This window comes from Gambusia affinis, linkage group LG13 (genome assembly GCF_019740435.1).
Source record: "Gambusia affinis linkage group LG13, SWU_Gaff_1.0, whole genome shotgun sequence".
NCBI classification, from domain to species: domain Eukaryota; kingdom Metazoa; phylum Chordata; class Actinopteri; order Cyprinodontiformes; family Poeciliidae; genus Gambusia; species Gambusia affinis.
Window position 1 is genome coordinate 10,070,240 of NC_057880.1, and position 19,654 is coordinate 10,089,893.

General features: G+C 38.0%; 1 protein-coding gene across 1 annotated transcript; it reads right to left on the minus strand.

Annotated features, from left to right (window-relative positions):
- Nucleotides 1–1,694: 1,694 nt before the first annotated feature.
- LOC122842129 (coiled-coil domain-containing protein 6-like) lies at nt 1,695–16,512 on the minus strand. Its single transcript, XM_044135727.1, has 9 exons — nt 16,113–16,512; nt 14,041–14,190; nt 11,782–11,910; nt 10,212–10,315; nt 9,320–9,480; nt 7,692–7,848; nt 5,292–5,392; nt 4,580–4,701; nt 1,695–2,939 (listed from the first exon to the last, which is right to left on the minus strand). Exons 1-9 carry the CDS (start codon nt 16,482–16,484, stop codon nt 2,733–2,735), a joined length of 1,503 nt encoding a protein of 500 aa, XP_043991662.1. The 5' UTR covers nt 16,485–16,512; the 3' UTR covers nt 1,695–2,732.
- Nucleotides 16,513–19,654: the final 3,142 nt, after the last annotated feature.

The window sequence follows — 19,654 nt, forward strand, 5'->3', positions numbered from 1 at the left end:
TTTGGTCCCCAATGTAATAAGAGCTTTGAATAAATCTGTTAAATTTGGGTCGCCTGACATGTGATCGTGAGCGCTTTAATGTGCCACGTGATTTCTGAAATCAAGGTTCAGCTTACTGATCATTGCAATTTTAATTTCAAAAATTCAATCACGGGTATGTTTTTCACCTTTTTTCACTACATTGTTGAATTGTTTTTTTTCCCCCTCCAATAGTTCAATTCAACAAGTAAGAGTTATGTTAAGACTCCACTGGAATGAAGATAACTCTGTTTATTAATGCTGATTTTCCTGATTATGTAGCTAATGAAAAACCCCAAACTGTTTTCAAGCAATTACAATGGTATACGAGACCAATAAAACATTTATTTTAAGACTGTTATGGCCCATAGTGAAGAAATTACAATTAACCAGCAGTCACCATATAAGGACTCTGCCAAAACAAAATTTTGTTTTTATTTTATAGAAGCCTATTAGAGGAATTTTGAGTAGAAGGAATTAGGGAAGACACAGGTGCACAGGCCACAGAGAAAAATGCAATTTTAAAAGGATTGTGAAGCAAAATCTTTTCTTTGAGTGAAGATTGACAAGATGCAGGCCACAGCTGGAGTCTGTGCTTTAAGAGCTACAAGACACAGGTGCATCCAGAACATGGGACACAAGTAATTCATTGAGTTAATCGGCCTCTCAACCAGAGAAAATGTAAGCAGTATGCACAAGTGCCTATACTACAAGCATCTTTTTAATTTTGTGGGTAAACATTTTTGTTTCAAGCAATCTTTTTTTAATTGGTGTTTTATGATTTTAAGGAACTGAATTACAGGTTTTCACTAGCTATAAACCATAATTAAAGTATTTTATTCTGATCTTTAAATACAGAAAGAGAACATTTAGAGCAAGACATTTAAGCAGATGTCTTGTCAAACATATGTGAATCTTTGGGCTGTTTATGGTTTTATGAATGAGGATTAATGGCAAGAAAATTAAGGTAACAATTACTAATGTCAATTGAATTTATTATTTTTTCCTGTCCCTTCATTTTTGGACATAATCAAAAGAAATTTTAAGATGGCAGCGGCGGAAAAAATAATGTTGACAAAGTCCAAGAAAGACACTTGAGTGAAGATGTGTCCAACTGTATAATGAAACCAAACGTGATTTAAAGCTGCTGTTGAACATCTGGATGCATCAGAGATGTTTGGAGCCTTTTGAACTGAGGACTTTTTAAGACCCTGCAGGAATCCCGTCAGACCAGCAAGACTTCAATGAACAAAATTAGAAATTTACACACAACTTGAAAAGTAAAAGCTGTTTTAATGTTACCGAACCATAACGGCACTAGGGTCTAAAACGGACTCACCTGTTGTACAGCGCTGGACATTTACTAAGAATCCCCTCATCAGAAGCATTGTCTTTGTACAGCATCACATTGGGCTTTTAGATGGTGCAGATTTATTTAAGGCACAAACATTCTCCATCAATTACTGTTAGAATGTAAAATATAACTTCCACAAAGAAACATTACAGGCAGGCTAAATACACAGTGATCTGATAAATATGTGCATAAAAAAAAAAAAATCAATGGATTTTTGCCTAGGAAAACTCATAACAGAAGGCTGTAAGCGGGTTGCTTTTGATACCCTCACAGGATTACAAACGAGAAACAATTACCCATAAAACTGACAAAGCAGGTGTCGTCATGTCAAGAGCTTTAATCATACATAGAAATTTAGTCAACAGTACCATTCAGTCAGAATGCTTTAGCAGTATGTATATTTAGTGTAAAGAGATTTATGCTTTTTTTTTTTTTTCTGATGAGAAATATCCATTAGGATGATAGAAGCTTTCAGAAATACACCAGATAGAGAGATCAGAGAGAAGACTGAGTACATGACTAAGCTTTAACACCTTGGACTATATTTGGTGACATTTATCTCTGGTTTATGTACCAGTGTCCATCTTCATGGATGCTTTTTTTTTTTTTTCTTTCTTTTCTTTTTAAACTTTCGTTTTAAACTCAAGGCTTTCGGGAACTAAAATAACTGCATTGCAGGTTCTGTTTTGATCCAATGCCCTGTTAACGGAGAACATCCTTCCACGACACTTTATGAGGACCTAATCAAAGCCACAATTAACTTGGAGTCATGATGACACGGCTTAGAAGACAACAGGGGAGAACTGGAGTGCAGGAAATTACTGCTATGTCGTATTATAGGCATGAAAAAAAATAACCATCTATCAATCCATCCAGTTCTCTAGCTGTACATCCACTGATCCAAACATCCAACCTATAATAAAACACCACCATGAAACACACTAACTGTGCCGTTTGTGCTATCTTAGAAGCGCCACAACAACTCCAACCAGCTAGAGTCCCAAACAAAGAACATAACAGGTACGAGACAGAGGGTGGAACAATTATCCTACAAATCCCAGAAGCTTTCATTCTGAAATCCATCCACTCCTCTTGAGAGTAGCTAAATAACGCCACATGTGGGTTTGGCAGGCTGCTGCCGTCACTGAGGCCAAGTTTGCCTTCTTGTTTCCTTTTCCCTCCGAAACATCAGAAGCTGCGTCTTGTGGACTTTTGTTAAGAGTAAGAAACTTCACTTCCAGAGCTGGTAATGATGGAAGTTGCAGCGGTAGCATCGTGGCATTCAATGCGCAGTCATGCGCAGAAACAAAGAGACTTCGTGTGTGTGTGTGTGCGTGCACGCGCGTGTGTGTGTGCGGCGTTAAGGCTGGGAGGGAGGCTGTTGCGGTGGTGCTGTCGCTGCATGCTGTGACATGGCTGCTGGGGAGGACATGGACTGGACCATGGGCTGGGCTGGTGGGGGGAGTGGCGGCTGAGCCTGCTGGGCCCCTGAGTGCGTGTTGGGAGAGGGCGGAGGCGTTGGACGTTTGAATTTGTCGGGACTGGTGCTTCTTCTTGGGGAGGGCCTCTGAGAAAGAAAGAGGAAATAAATATGAGTTATGTTTGTACAAACAGACAAGAGAAAGAACCATGGAGGCATGCAGGATGTGTAACCAGCTCATTAAAACATCAACTGAGTCATAAACAGTTATGTAAACATGGTACGCACATTTTGCTATCAACTTGTTGAAAACATGAACATGCAGTCGAGACCCAGCGGCAGAGTGCAGCCATATTAGAACCAAAACCAAGAGTTTTCTCTGCCAGGTTTTAGTTTGAAATAACTGCAGAACTATATGGGAAGTGGTGTGTTCCTGACAGGGTGGTGCTACTTTATGTCTGAACTGAGGCTGCAATTATGACTATTCCAAACATCTGCATGTGAAAACCTCCTGCCTGTAAATTACAGCCAAGAGGCAGAAAATACCTTTACAGCCATTGTTCCAAATAAAAGTTATATAGCTTGAGGTCTTGCTACTAGTAATATGATTCAACAAGCATTAAAACAATCTACTGAAGTCTGTGACATCCTTTGTTCAAAAATCAAGAATATTTCAGTACCAGAAGCCTTTTATTTAACGTGGTTTTTACAGACAGTTGCTTTGTATCTGAAAGGTGCCAATTATGCTCCCTGGCTGAGCTTTTGGAGGTGGTGGTGGTTCACATCAATTACTCAAATCCTCGAAGAGATACTTCCGTACTCAAACAGACACATAAACCCTAAGAGCACATTAGCGCTCAACAGAGTCAATCTTATAGTCAAAGACGGAAATTAGGCCAGAGACAGTTGCTAATGACAAAATTACAATCTGTAATTTCTTTGCATTTAAAGAAAATCTCAAAAAGGACAATATAAAATGTTTTAAATAAGAAATAAATGGAAGAATATACAAAATATCATTAGTCAATTTCTTTTCAAAGTTACCTAAATTATATGGAATCTGGCATCTTTTTTTTTGTCTTCCCAGAAAATAAATGAATTCGTGAAGTAAAACGAATGATGGTTTGGGTAATGTCTGAACATTTACAGTTAACAATAGTTCCCCCACTATTGCCAATTCAGCAACTTTCTTGCTACTATATATTGAGGAAAATTTCAGACAAAAAATACTGGTATTGGCCAAAATATGAATTGGCAGGTCAGGCTTTCTGAAAGATCGGTAATCGACAATCGGCCTGAAAACTGCAATTGTTGCAGCCCTAATTTAAACCTATTTAAATAACTGGCTGTTAAGAAACTACAATTTATATTTTGCCATCTAAACATATCTTAACTGAATGTACATAAAAGTACTATTTTAAACCTGCTGTCATGGGATATTTTTATGATCTAAAAAGTGTACATGCTGATTTTTGTTTACCGTCGCTTTCTATTTTATTATCCACATCTGTAAACTGTAAACCAGAGTAAAACAAAGTCTGTATTTAAGGACTGATGTCATGTTTGCTTTAGTACCGCAACAAACTCGAATCAATGAATGAGCCATTAGCAGGCTGCTGTAAAACTTGATGACATGTTGAGGAGATCATTCAACCTTTTGAATCCGCTGTGTTAGAGCAGAAACATACAAAGCACACTCGCCCTTTAAGACTGGAGGTCAACACTCTCCTCAGAGCGCCACCAATATTTTAAAGAGTTGAGGACAATAACTTGTGGATGTTACTTACTGTTACGGCATGAGAGGAGCTTCCGTGGATGTGCAGGGCGGGGGTGTTGTAGTGGGAAATGGCAGCTCTGGACAGCGTCGCTGGAGGGGTGAAGCCGACTGTGTGAGTCCCATACGAGAGCCCTGGAAGAGAAGGTGGAGTGAAATTTAGAGTAATCACCCATCGGGAGCGATATTTAAACCGGAGATTTGGACGTGAATAGCTGCATGTGTTTAAATTATTTAATTCGATATTCTTGCTTTATTTCACATTTTGTGGAGTGTGTTTGCTACAAAGACGTCAAAGTTGGTCAAACTGTAGTAAGCAGCATCAAACAGAGATGGTTGCCAACCCCTGTCAAATCTTTCAATCATTGGTCGTGTGTTCAACCTGTTTTGGTTTTATGGCAACTTTCACTAGTAAATATAGCTTTCCTTAGATCAAACTATACTCAAACCATGTTCAGTACTGTATGTCAGTAAAGATATTAAAGATATAAAATTAAAAATAGGGCTTCTAGTTCAAAAGCCCTTGAGGACGTATCTTCAATCAGATGAAGATCAGATAGGATTTGGGATTAGGATTTTATAATACCTTGTTTATGAATATTTGCACCAGGTTAGACACAGAACAATAACCATACTATCTTTGTCACAAAGATAAAACTTGGATCAAAGATAAAAGTCACATTAATTGACATCAAAGGTGCTTTTTATTGATGTTTTGTCCTCACCAGGTGATATGGGTCGACTGGAGCTGGGGGAAGGAGTGTAGGGGATGGGGCTGGACACGGTCCTCGCTCGCAGGCCTTGTGCAGACATCTCATTAAAGTACCTGAGAAAAATCAGACAACCTTATGATAACCTGCGAAAAGACATATAAATGCATAAACTGGCAGTTATAAATGCAGAAAGTCAAAAATGGAGAAACTGGAGTTAGATTAGTGGTATGACAGGTAAACAGGAAGATCACATTCAAGTCAGTCTGAAGCAAGACAGATTGTAGATGTGATCATAGATGTTCATTGTGATATGGGTGTAATATTGCTAAGCTACAATAAGCAAACAGGTTCCTATTGATTTTTCAATATAAATCCAGTCTAAGTCTGTCCATTTGGATGAATCCTTAATAATACAGAACGATGTGACTGGGTTTTTGCTATCTTATGTTACAGCTCATAAAATCGACAGCCCATGACCTAGAATGATTTGACTTACTTTCAGTCAGTATCATGTGTATACTCCACACCCTGTGGTGTCAAAGATGTGCCGCGCCCTAAAACTGAAACACCCAGCAGACCCCTGAAGCCAGGAAAATCTAATATTGTATTGTTTGGTGTTATTTTTAACTCTGCAGTAGCTGCACAAATGGCAGGCAACACGGTTCTAGATGTTGTAGTACTTTTGTCAATGAACCAGTAAATGTTTTTTTTTTTGTGTGTAAAGAAGTTCTGCACAGTTTGTGGTCATTGTATTAGCATGCTAACAGCTAACAATCCCTTAATGTCCCAATCAGTTTGATAAAGCAAACAATGTAGACTTATAAACAAAGCAGAAAATCACCTGGACTCCAAGTATTTTGTTTCAGCTCCTACTGCAAATATCTACATGCACTTGAAATAGGACAAAAACAAACTTACAAGGAATTGTTCTGCAGGGTATAGGAGAACAATTCTATACCCTGCATATATAATTATATTTGCATATAAATATATAATTATTTATATATTTATAATTGCATATAAATATATAATTAAGTTGACAATTAATTGACTTTTAAAGCGAGTTTTAATGCAACTTTGCTTTAAAAGTGTTATTTACCAATTAATGCAAAGTTGACACCTTTAGTGCATTTTTAATGCAAATTTGAATTTGCATTAAAAATGCATGTCATTATTTACCAATTGACACTTTATGACAACAGTCAACCATTGATGAAGACTCCTTTGTGTTCATGACAGTTGTGTAATGTTTATGACAATGTAATGTCAGTCTTATACACAACCCCTCAAATAAAATTTCACCAAAATAGTTTCATTGGCAGATTTTTTTTTTTGGACTTACATCAGCTTAATGCTTTCTTACAAGTGAAAGAAAGAACTTCTTTCTTCATGGGCATGTTTCACAGACAAACAAGCTGCTATATCTTGCTCCCAAGATATAAATTAGTTTTGTCTTATTTCAGGTGTACAAGTAAATTTACTCTAGTAAGTTGACCAAAATACTTGGTAAGATGTTGTGTTTTTATAGTGTGGGTACAACCTGTGTGTTTTATTTACAAGACTGTCTGTCAGAGGTAAGAAGCATCATCAATTAAGAAGAGCTGCTTGAGAAATGCAAAGCTTTGATGTGGCCAGCATTTTGTCTTGTTCTCGCTTTGCTTGAAGACAAGAAACTCCACTAAAACACAAAATGAGATGCAGCACCTTGCAAAAATATAAATACCCTCAACTTCTTACATAAAGGCCTTTTGTTGGAGTCAATTATCAATGGCTCACCTCCTGTGTGGTTTTATCTCAGAAAAACAAACACTGGCGCTCTGGCTAAGTGGCCACTGAGTTCATGGTCGCCTCTGAGGCTTCAACATAATTAATCACGAAAAAAGTGAATGACTACTCCTCACATTCAATCTACCTAGTTAAAAGAATTTTCATGTCAGAGATTTCATGATTGTATTTATGAAAAGCGTTGCATGTTTTCCTCCCACTTTACAATTATGCACTATTTTGTGTTAATCACATGAAATCTTGTTAAAATACTCAGAACGTTTCAGCCTCAAACTGTAACAAGACAGAGGTTTGGTCTTCTGCAAGTTACTGTACAGGTTCCACCTTAAAAAGAGAGGAAGCCAAATTCAAGTGTTTGGTGCCAAGTTGTAATCTGAACAGGAGTCTTGCATTGTTATTCATCTTTGTTTTGGTTTTCAATCTCTTCAAACTAGCAGGTTTAATGACCCGTTGTTTAATTTACAATGTTCAAACTAAACGCCAACAAGTTAAATGCTTTCAAAACTTTGGTCAGGACTCTGACTTATCTACTGAACTAACTGGTGGATATAATTTTGAACACCAGTAGAAGTCAGAATTACTCTGACCCAAGCGGCAACCTTTACTGTGGCATATTGCACCTTTTACCTCTCATCATCCATCTCCAGACTGGACTCGCTCTCTGACAGCTGCCGGCACAGCGCCTCCCTGCGCTCCATTTCCCTCTGAAGCTTTCTCTGCAATCGAATGTTCTCTTCCCGCATCTGCCGCTCCTCCTCTATGTACTGCGCACGCTTCTCTGTGTCTAGACAGACAAAAAAAAAAAAAAAAAAAAAAAACAAGAGATTTTTTTTCACAGATATAATACAGGGTGGTAAAATAAAGAACACCTGAAGCAATATTCAGCTAGTCGAACCAGTAGCACACAAAAACAGAGATACCCGAACAATGGCACATTGTGTTCCAGTAATCTCACAAAATAACCCAGTTTGTGGATTACAATGTTTTTGTTTTCCCTACAAAGCGGGTCAATGCCAGTCTTGGATAACACAAGCAAAGAGGAATGACATGGCAGTCTTGTTGTGAATGTCTTTCACCAAGTTTGTTTTAAATATTTAGCATTACATCTCCCCCTAGAGGTAGAAAAGCAGAAAGATAAAATCCAAAGTCTACCTTGCTTTGCATCCAGTCTGTTTTACTGATGCTTAACAGAGTTCAGCATTTCTACAGTGATTTTTCTCACACATGTGGCATGATGTTGCCTCTGCTTCCTGTGTAAAAAAAAATGACCCACAACTATTTTATGGAGCATTTATCTCTGTAAAAATAAATAAATAAATAAATGAAATAAAACAGTATCTGCTTGTGAAACAAAAAACTAGAGTTAAAAAAAAAGACCATATAATTCTGATTGGTGCATTTTTTTAAAATGGCCAATCCGTCCTTTATTGACTGTATGGCTGCAGAAGCATACATTATACAATACCATTAAAGACAAGGATAACCTTGAACAGATTATCATTCAAACTATCCCCTGTAACAGTACAGAAGAGATTCCAGTACTTTATACTATAATATATCATAAAACCTTAACTGGGGTCCACTGAAAACAAATCTCTAAGTTAAATATTTCCATTCAAAACGTTTACAGATGATGTAGATCCATAAGTCGATCAGCTGTCACAATCACTGCATCAGCTTTGTTGTCACCCGGCCATGAAACAATTTCCAAATCACTCGCAGCAATCTCTGGTGATTCAAACTTCCTCACTTACCGTGGGACTTTTGTAAAAGTTGGCCAACAGCTAGAGTTGGGAAAGCAAAAATGCTGACTGTGGGATATGAAAACAGTACAGATAAAAACATCTTTGCAACTTTTTCATCTTTGTTTAAAAAAAATCTCTACAGAGAGAGATCCCTCCCCAAAGCAAACACCTTCGATTACGAGTCTTCATAAACCACTTTTTGTTTACTTTATTTATTTGAACTGTTTTCATAGTGACATCAGCATTTTGAAATGTGTGCTTTTTAATAAGGCTATAATAATAAAGTGAAGACAAAACACTGGTTACCTTTTTAAAATAAAGACCGGAGATAAACCTATTTTAAAAAATGATTAGGTCAGTTTTATAGACTTTCAGTCACAACATTGGTTTATTGCATCCAGAGAAGATCGAGGTCATGAAGCTGAAACAAACCTAATGCCATGAAAGAAGACAGATTGTTCTCAATGGTCTTTGTGATACCAGATAAAACAGGGCAGAACGAAAACTTACGCTGCAGCTCTGTGGTGCGCAGGCTTTTCTTGAGTCTCTCCACCTCGTTCTTCAGGAAGCGGATATGCCGCATCATGTTCTCCGGTGAGTCTATTTCCATGGAAACGTCTCTGGGAGATGGAGGAGCCGATACGGGCTGGTCCAACTTTTCTTGAAGAATTCTAGTTTAGAAGAAAGATGCAATGTTAATTTAGAATCATAGATGCCATAGATGCTTTAATAAGAATAAAATAAAACATTTAGCGTAAGCAACTTTTACAGAACATATGAATAGAAAAGGATTTTACACAAATGTGCTCTCTATTGATCTCTGATCATAAATTGCCTAAAAATATTTGTTCTTTTGTTTTAAGACTTTCAAAATAATTTGTTACAGAAATTGTGATTGTAATTAGTGCAACTCTGCCCGTTGGCATTAATGAACCTACTTTCAGGGACAAAAATGGGCTTGCAAATTTAAAATAAATTTAAAATTACATTTGTACCAATAAAAACAGTTAATGTTTAGTTAATATAACATTAACACAAATTTTTAATGTTATATTTTGCAATCTAAATAATCGACAGAGTGTGGATTTTGCCTCTAAATAAACTAAAGTTCCATTTGCTGTAAAATTAAAATGAACAAATATAAACAGTATTTTAATCACACAATAAACCTAATCTAGATAATAACCATATTCACATTTTTTTTTAGGAGACACACGGTTCTGAAGTGCGGAGAACAAAAAGTTCCAATAAGGAAATCTCCTGTGTATGGAAAAAACATGTCAGGTAAAATGAGCTCCAGCCTTGGCTTCATAAATTAGAACCATTCCTCACATGACAATAAAACGCTCATCTTTGAACAATTCTGTTTACACAAAGCTGCCGAGACGCTGCAGTTTTCTACCTTTTCTCTGCCTCCAGTTTATCCATGCGCTTCCACAGCCTGTTGACGAGGGCTTCCTGTTCTTGCTCTAATGTGTTCTCGAGGTCAATCTTCTCCCTCCTCAACTGAGAAACAGAAAAGGCAAAGAAATGGCATTCAGAGACAAAAAAACCTCTGATGTTGTGAAGCGACCACACAAAAGAAATCTGTAACTCAAACCCAAGAACTACATCCTGATAAAACTGTTCCATAAAGAACCACCGTATTTTGGCCCGTCACACATTTAAGAGCACAAACATGCCAAAAAATTACCCAGCGCTATAAATGTCCATGTTCAGACTCTTGGCACATAAGAAGCCATACACACACCTTTGGGGTGGGGAGTCGAGAGTTGAAACCTCAAATCAAATCTACTGTTGGTGATGCCAATTGCTGCAAGACTGAAGGGATGGACTGTGTTTTTTTTTGTTTGGCTGCAGTGTGTACCTGTCAGTCTGTAAAAGAAAAGCTCTGGCACATTATTCCCCGAGGAGGAGGAAGAGGAGACTGATCTGCATCAAGAAATCGAAGACAAGAGGAATACGATAGCCTGCTGGTTTGATTGGAGCATTCACAGCAAAATTCATGAAAATAGAAACCAACTTCAGGTTTCAGGACTGGGAAGTATTTACCTCACATTGGTAAATGCAAAAACGGGCATTTTATTTTTTGTGTGGACGAAACCTGACAGATCTGTCAGCACGTCCTCAGAGAATAAAGCAAGCCGAATCAACAGTGCAGTGCACAACAAACATGTCACCTGGCTCTCAGGCTGCTGATTAATTGACAAAAACACTGAGAATGTGTTTTCCCCATATATTCAGATGAATCCAGGTATGCTTATTGTCACTGGCCATGCCCTTCAAATACTACAAATTAAAATTTTAGTCTCATCAGAGCCCATGTCTCCAAAATGAAGGTCTGTGTCGTTGAGGCAATTTACAAACTAATCTGGCTGTTTATGTTCCTGTAGGAGTAACGGCTTCCTCTTCTCTGACAAGCTTTTTTAACTGCTGCATATTCTCATCTGGGTTTTCCTAAACTGTAATCTTGAATGTGTGTAAATTTCACAATCTGACAATAAAAATCATATACTCTCTCAAAAAATGTCCACTGATGCAATATGGTCACATTGTAGGAACTGAAATACATGGTGAAGGTTCTCCTGTTATACAGGCAGTGATGAGGGCAGCAGGCAGCTTCATGACAACACAGAGAATAGCAGGGAAAGTCCTTGTACTGAGAGCTAAAGCATATTTTTCTTCTTGCAGCCATATTCTAAAATAATGCTGAGAGATTCTGTAGATCATAATCCATGGAGGTATTATACATTAATCTCGAAGTTTTTTTTTCTGTAAATAAAGATGGTTAATTAAAACAAAACAAAACAAAAAACAGACTGTTGCAGTAAAGTTCATTCCCAGCTGGGAGAGCCTGCTGCTGCCACAAATAAAAACATGCAAAGAAGAACAGGGAAAAGATGTAGACATTAAAACTGTAGCTGAGCTGATAGGGGGCTAATAGACACATTTGTCTTCAAGAATAAGCCTACCTGTTCCAGGGTTAGCTGCTTCGAGATGGTTTCATTCTCCATTTTCTTAATCTTTTTCATCAACTTGTTGACCTGGAACTCCTGCTCCTGCTCCAAGTGCTGCTCCAGCTCCGCCTTCTCATGCTGGAGCTATAACAGAAAGGCAGACAAAGGAAAAAGGGGGATGAACAAAATGCATGCAATGTACAAAAACAAAAGACAAAATATGAGCTAGAGCAGCAGCCTGAATAAAGATTTATAAATTTGGCTTACATACCTGGAGGAAAAACTAAATATTGTATTGAATTTGGGGACGAACTTCCCGGAGAGACAGACAGGAAAAAATTACATGGTAACCACAGAACTTTGGGCTCGTGAACTAAAAACAAAACCAGGGTGCGGCCGAACAGAGCAGATCAGAGCATCTCTGTTATGAATTACATAACTCACTAACCAATATGGAAAAAGAATTTAAATTCACTTGATGTGAAATACTGGAAAGATGGGGGGGGAAGCATTTTTATTTTGATACCTGCTCATTAGTGGAAATGTTTCCTACATTGTGACTGTTACCAGTAAGCTAAATTCACACACAATTAGTTCTCAGTCCACAATGTTCATGTGAATAGAGACATTCAGTAAATTGCGGCAAACCCAGAGCAGTCATTTTTAATCAACTTGCAGACTATTTTGGCTTCAGCAATGCATCCTCCCTCCTACTGTAGTCTGCAGCTACAGGTTTCTCTGTTCTCATTCTTCAAAGGACATTTTATTAACCCCGTTACAACCAAACACAATTAGCTGTTTCTATAGTGAGTTTCTCAACACACACTTAAATTCAAACTTGGAGATGGTCTGCTGTCCAACCAGGTTAAGACTTTAAACTGTATTATTATTTTTTTTTTTATCTCCTACATTTTATTCTGGACATTTGCTTGTTTGGTTTCATTTCAGCTAAACGTTCCAGAGCCATCATATCCAATCGGTTTTTGTTTTTTTTTTGCTCCTGAAGCAGAGAAAACAAAATCAGAAACAATGTCACTACTGGGACTGAGAATTAAAATGTTTCCATCCACTGAGTCTGAAATTCTTCAAATGCAAGTTTTTAAAATGTACAGAATATCAACGTTTTAAAGTCTGGTTTGAAATTAGGGCAACTGTAAGATGTTAAAATAGCATATGTAAGCAATACCTACTTTAACTTTTGATCTGGTCACTAATAAGTTGTGATTATTAGCAATATGTAACTTATTATTCTGTCATGGCAAGTACCTTATAATTAAAGTCATTCTAATCTCCAGATAAAGGTGTAAAAGTAGCTGATTTGTTCGAAGATTTTGCTGCCTTAATTTGCAGCAAACAGGCAAGAACTGGGCAGAGAGAGAAAGGGGTGAGGGGTCAGGGGGAGATATGAGGCAAAGGTCCCAAGGACCCCAGGCGGCACTGTTGAGTACTAATAGCCTGTAGTAGTAGTAGCTCAATGAATATTGTCAGAACTTTCTTATATAAGAAGACACAGATTATTCAAGATTACCACCCAGAGCTCTACAGCCATAACTTGTGAATATTTAACAATGGTTACCTTCCACAAACACTGAAGCAGAAGTCTACACTTCATTTAATTCAGATTTCCAGTAAGTGTGTCTGACTTTATGAATGCATTTAAAAGTCAGCTCACAGAAACATGGCTGGGTTTGAATATGATGTTTGCAAATAAATATAAAATGTAGATTTATGAGAAAATATGAACGCTCAACAGGTTTCATCTGGGACACGAGTAAAATCAAACACTGGAAATATTTCACAGGTAAGAAATCTCCCTTTATGAAACTCCGGAGAAAATCCAGGAGATCCACCTGACCAACACTGCATACAAAAAATTTATTCTTGTTCCTGGAAACTGCTTCTGCACCAGAAATGCATCCTGACTTATACACAAATATTAGTAGGATGTTATACCTTTACCTGTAAATACACAATATTTGGTGAAGGAACATTTTCCTTGACCCACTTTTACATAACGTTGGTTGAAACAGAGCACCAAATAAGTTCACTTTTGAGGCAATACGGCCAACTGAGGTGTAATTTCTAGCACCAAAAAGATCTGATGGATGACAAAAAGAGTTGTCAAAAACATGATGATGTAGAAAGCCTCTAAGATTACCTTGAAAATCTGCTTAAATCATCCACTAATGATCACTCAACATAAACTGGTCAAAACTCTGAAGGTTTGGCAATTCTCCAAAGCCGATCCCCACCTCTCTTGATCCGATCACTCACTTGCATAAGTTTCCTCGACAGTTCATTCGTCAGAAATTCTTCCTCCTTTTCATAGTTGACTGCCAAGGTCTCCTTCTCCTTCTGGAGAGCTTGGATCTTCTTGAACAAAGTGTTGCTGATAAACTCTTCCTCCTGCTCGGCTCTTGCTTGCTGTGCAACATAAAACAAATGGGGACAGTGCCAAAGGAAATGTCAGTTAAACAGACTCTAGCAACCTGGCATGGGATAATGTTTTCATCTTTATCCTGATTAAATTGGAGCAGCAAAAAGCAATGAGTACAGCATATGCGGGAAGCTAAGACTCCTGCAAAGTGGATAATGTGCTAAGAAATTTGATGAACACAATCCTCAGTAAATCATGGGATAGCTAAGGGTTTCACACATTTAAACAAATTCATATCCTATGTGCTGTCAAAGGGCTTTTCACACTTCAAAATAAAAGAGGTAGGTAAAAATGTGTTGTTTTTTTTGTTTTGTTTCTTTGTATGCTGAAGCCCTGAGTGTGACGTGACCGGTTTCATACACGGTTCACTTTTCTACACAACAAACTCACACCTTGCTTCTGCTGACAACATCTGCATTTGAAGCAGATAGCTTACTTTCAGATATTTATAATGCTATGCTAACCAAAATCCTTTAAGGCACAAGATTGAATTTTGAGCAGGAAACATGTAAACATTTCAATCAATCGGGAGATTTTACATAAGCTCTGTCAAAACACGAGTAGCATAAGAAAACATATGATACACCCCTCTTTTTGCTTTTGGGTTAGCAGGTCAAATAATAAAACAACACTCTCTATTTAGCAAATGCATCAAGACAAGCAACTCCCACCATTCTTGGACTATAAACACATCAACCTACACGTTACTGTTTAAATGGAAGTAGTCTTGTAATTTCTTTGTTTTCTGTTTGATTCAAAACCACCTCTAAAGAAAGAACTACTTATTTTGTGTGTCTTAGTCCCTATAAAGAAAAAATAAAAAATTAAACAAAAATTGGAAGGTCAGTGCTAAAACTAAAAGAAAATTCTGTATCGGTCAGGAAAGTCTCCAATCAATCAAAAATATTAACATTTTAATAATCCATTTTGCCTTAAAACTGTATGTGTAAAAATTAATTAGACCTGTCTGTAAAAAAAAAATAGACAGATGCTCCACCAAATCTGGCAGCAGGGAAGTCTGTAAGTCATTGAGGAAGCATACTTTTCTCAAAGGAGTCAAGAGGTATTGAGTAGAGGTCGACTTTTTAATGAAAGGAAGACTGCAGCAGGGAGGGCAAAGGAGAAGTGTTTTGGGACAGTCACGGCAGCTAGCATTACAGAGTGATGATATGTCTGTCCTTGCCAGTCTCATTTCCCATCTCTTCTTCAATGTCCTCATGGCTAAACTGGGTTCATCAAGCAGAAACAATGTGTCAACTTTTCAATACGACCGAGTCGCCCCGTGTAATAGCTACGCACAACTCCCGAAATTGTTAAGTGGTGAGCAGGGAGGTCGACCTGTCCATGTTAATGGCGTGGCATGTCGCTACGTCGTAAAGTTTGGCCTAAATATCCCCCACCCGTCCGACAGATCGCTTTCACATATCTACGAAGCTTGGCTGATTAACCCAGCATGAAGACATACGCGTCAGGCGTCAGCATGTGCCAACATTGCTACACGGCTATTTATTAACTCAGTTACTGTATCCTTCTTGGTTATAACGTAGGGACAGTATTGTGCGTAATCAGCTAACAGACCACCAATGTGTGGTGCACATGTTACTCCTGGAGCTTTTTAGCAAGCCAAAGCACAACAAAGCAAAGTAGCTGCCAGTCATTGCCCAACCACCTGGCAAACGCTACCCCGCTGGCTTACTTAGCAACAAGCTAACTATTAGCAAAGCTAGCAAAACATCCAAGAGTTGTGTTCATTTTTTAGCAATATCACCACATAACGCCCCGAATTTGTTAGCAAGGACCAGCCCCCACTAAATAAATACCACCAGCCGCAGCTAACTTACTGACAAATGCAACATAAGTGGTTGAATGAGAACAGCGTGTAGCTAGTTAGCTGGCTAACGTTACTCACAATGGTTACGCTAGCTTTGCGGAGGTCCCGATTCTCCTCCTGCAGGGCTTTGCACTTTAGTTTAAACGTCTCAAGCTCAATTTTCAGAACTTTGTTCTCTTGCTGCAACGATGCAAGACGGTTCGTCAGTTCCTCCAGGCGAAACTGTGAAATGACTATACTTGGTTTCCCAGAATTTGAAGCGGAGGATGACATCGGGGTGGCCGAGCTGCTCCCCGCTCCGTCGGTGTCGCTCTCGCTCGCGCTGTCCGCCATGGCTGTGCGGCAGTAAGTAGAGAGGGAAGGAAGGGAAGAGGCTGCTCCAGCAGAAAGCGTGAGGGGCGAGTACGGCAGAACTGTACACGATGTGACCTTGCCCCGGCGTGCCGACATAGCGACCCCATCAGGATGTCTCCAGTACTGCATAGTGAATGGTACATTTTGCTGAGACATTTTAGACAAAGTAGAAGAGCCTTCAGTTCTTTCCGTTTGTAAAATATAAGATATAAATGTTCTTGCTTACGCCTAAAAATTCAATATTCTTTATTCTTATGTTAGTGCTATAATACAAACTTGAGTTTCAAGGTCCCAGACAAAATACATCTGTTAAGAGATCTAATCATTTACCTATGTTTATGGAGAAAACTAAGTCTATCAAAAGGGAACATACCTTTGATCAGTGTACAGTAATTATTTCTGCCTGTGTCAATGTAAGAATTGCTTGATGACAAATGGCAGAAAATATTTTGTATGTATGTGTGTGTGTGTGTGTGTGCGTGTGTGTGTGTGTGTGTGTATTGTCACCAAGCGAATAAAGACTTAACAAAACTCTCTCCAGTGACACAGTTTGAACTGTTGATAAAATTCAGCCCAGCGTCTACTGCTTAGAAATGTGGTTCAGGTCAATGTAACACCCACATGCATGCCAGAATTGCAAGGTTTCTCAGGAATCCCAGCAGAACATTGACCAATGTATCAAACTGTCCCTGCCAAATTCTTTTCCCTCACCTGGCATGTGCAGACATTACACACAAACACAAAGATTATGTGACAAGACAGATCAGGTCACTTTGTTCCGCTGCTCTTCCATTGCTTTGTAAGCTTCTGATGGGTTTTTTCGTTATCTGAGTTTATTTACATCTGGGTGGTTTTTACGACGGAACCTCAAACACACCGAATCTTTGAGTGGAATCATGGAAAAAAATATAAATAAATGAGACAAGATATCAGGAAGAGAACTGTGGACCACCAGATTTCTTGTTCAACATTTTGGTGTCACCAATCCAAATAACTTTATTCCAGAAATAGTGACACTTGTCTCTGTACTGCCTGACGTATTGTAAGTGGGATACTGTGTGGCATTTTTGTGGTAATGTCTTTCTTCTGGTGACTCGACCATGCAGCCCATTGTTCTTCAAAGACATTCTTATTGTGCATCTTGAAACAGTCACACAACTTTTATTTTGCAGTCTTGTATATCAGCCCAAGTTATTTGTGAGGGGTTTTTTGCATACCAAACTTTTTTTTTTTTGGGCATTTTGTTGCTGAAATATTTGTTCATCTGCCTGATCGTGCTTTGGTTTCAACAGAATCCCTCATTTTCTACCTTTAGTTCGAACACTAATGACTGGTATTCTCAGTTCCTTGGACATTTTTTTCCCAATATCTTTTCAGTTATGCAGTACTGCTATTTTCCACCCCACAGATGACTTGACAATTCTTTTACTTTCCCCATGACTCAGAAACTCAAAACATCAACGCAGCGCTGCATGGAAGACACAAGGGTCTGTTAAGAGACCAGAAACTCACTGGGTTTCTTTTATTAAAAAAATGGCAGAAAATGTCTTTCTGCCATCTAAAGTGTTTTCAATGAACTGTAAATACAGTTGACTGAAAATGAGCGGCTTCACATAATCTCTAACCATGAGTGAAAAATGGCAAAAAAAAAAAAATCAACAATTCTGCTGGGGTATGTAAACTTATGAGCATAACTGTATGTAAGCCAAGGGAATGTCCAGCCATCGTGCCTTTTAGGAAGGAAAGGGAGATGAACATCTTTTGGTGGAAAATGTGAATGCAGTAAGAAAATGTCCTTATTTACAGATGAGGGCTGGAATGTCACTCAGCAAAGAAGAGGCCATTAGTCTTAAAGCAAAAATAATATATAAAAAACAGATTAGTGTTAGAGGGACATAGGAACAGAGAAAGCAATGTTCAGACACATGATATGTCTCTAGAAGACATAGCATGTCATCATATAACATTCACTGTTCTATGATGACAGTGAATGTTATATTTGTAAGAAAAAGAAGGGAGTGAAAACACAATCCCAAGTGAAAAGGTATGGAGGTGACAGAATTATGATGTTGGTTTTGTTGTTCTTGTTTGCCAGAGGGTTCAGTTTCCAAAATATATGGACTCCTGAGGAAGGAACATTATGTGACAATACTGTAGCAATGTCACAAAACATAAGTAAGGAAGTAAAAGCATGGGTCTGCCAAATGGAAGATAAGTCCAGATTAGTTACAAAATGGCTTAATGGCAATAATGTCAGTGTTGTGGAGAGGTTATCACACAGCCCTCTTGTTAGTTTCAAAGAAAATATGTGGGTGGAACAGAAAAGCAAGGCAGCCTACAAACCTGACTCATCTACACTGCATTTAAAAAGCAAAACAAAAAAAACAAAAAAAGAGTGTCATTGCATATCAAACCATTTATGGACACAAAAAAGAGAGGAGAAACAGCCATATTGCGAAATCTTAGCATTTTTATTTATTTAATTTTTTTTGAAAAATTTTTAGGTTTAATTTTTTTTTTTAAAGATGTCTGAAACATTTGTGGTGGCATCATTTGCTGCTATAGCCTCTAAAAGACCTTGAATAACCAAAGTGCTAGAATAGTTACATTTTCAATGGCTTCACTCTGTTAGTAAGAATTGTACATCAAAAAGTCTGCTCAGGTGAAAACACTTATCAAACAAAATTGACCAAAAAAATTGATTTTCGAACCATATCAAAGGATCCTCTTTAACCCCTGATTGACATAGCAGTAGAAGGGGATGTAATTTTACACCATAACTGACTTCTTCTAAACACCCCCCGTGCCCCAAAAAAGGAAAATAAAAAACAGGTCACATTGTGTTTTTATCCATGTCCACAGCATAGACATCAGCATACTGAGGCTTCGCATCAGTAGAACACCACACTTTAGAACTACATGGGTATCTAATGAAAACCAATACAAAGATGGCTCCTAATATAAAATAAAATCCTCTCAGTGAGCTAGTGAGAACATTTCTATTTCACACTGCATATACAGTCTCTCAAGTCTAAAGAGATCACACAGTTTCAGAGTTAAACACAATTTATTTTATGCTTAAATTATTGTTTGGATCCATCCAGTGTTTTGTCATACATTATGCTATGTAGAGCTACAATCAAATAAATCCTTTATGTGTCCTTAATACCAAGGAGATATTTCACCTCCCACCCACCCATGATTATATGTCCAAAAAAAAAAAAAAAAAAAAAAATTATAATAAAAAAAAAATGCCCCAATGCTTC

Excerpts from the sequence above, each read along its gene's own strand:
- LOC122842129 (XM_044135727.1), bottom strand. The coding sequence starts at position 16,484 with ATGTCGGCACGCCGGGGCAAGGTCACATCGTGTACAGTTCTGCCGTAC. Across the intron at positions 14,191-16,112 it reads GCAAAGCTAGCGTAACCATT|CAAGCAAGAGCCGAGCAGGA; the intron begins GTGAGTAACGTT and ends TATGTTGCACAG. Across the intron at positions 11,911-14,040 it reads TGTCGAGGAAACTTATGCAA|CTCCAGCATGAGAAGGCGGA; the intron begins GTGAGTGATCGG and ends TTTCTGTTATAG.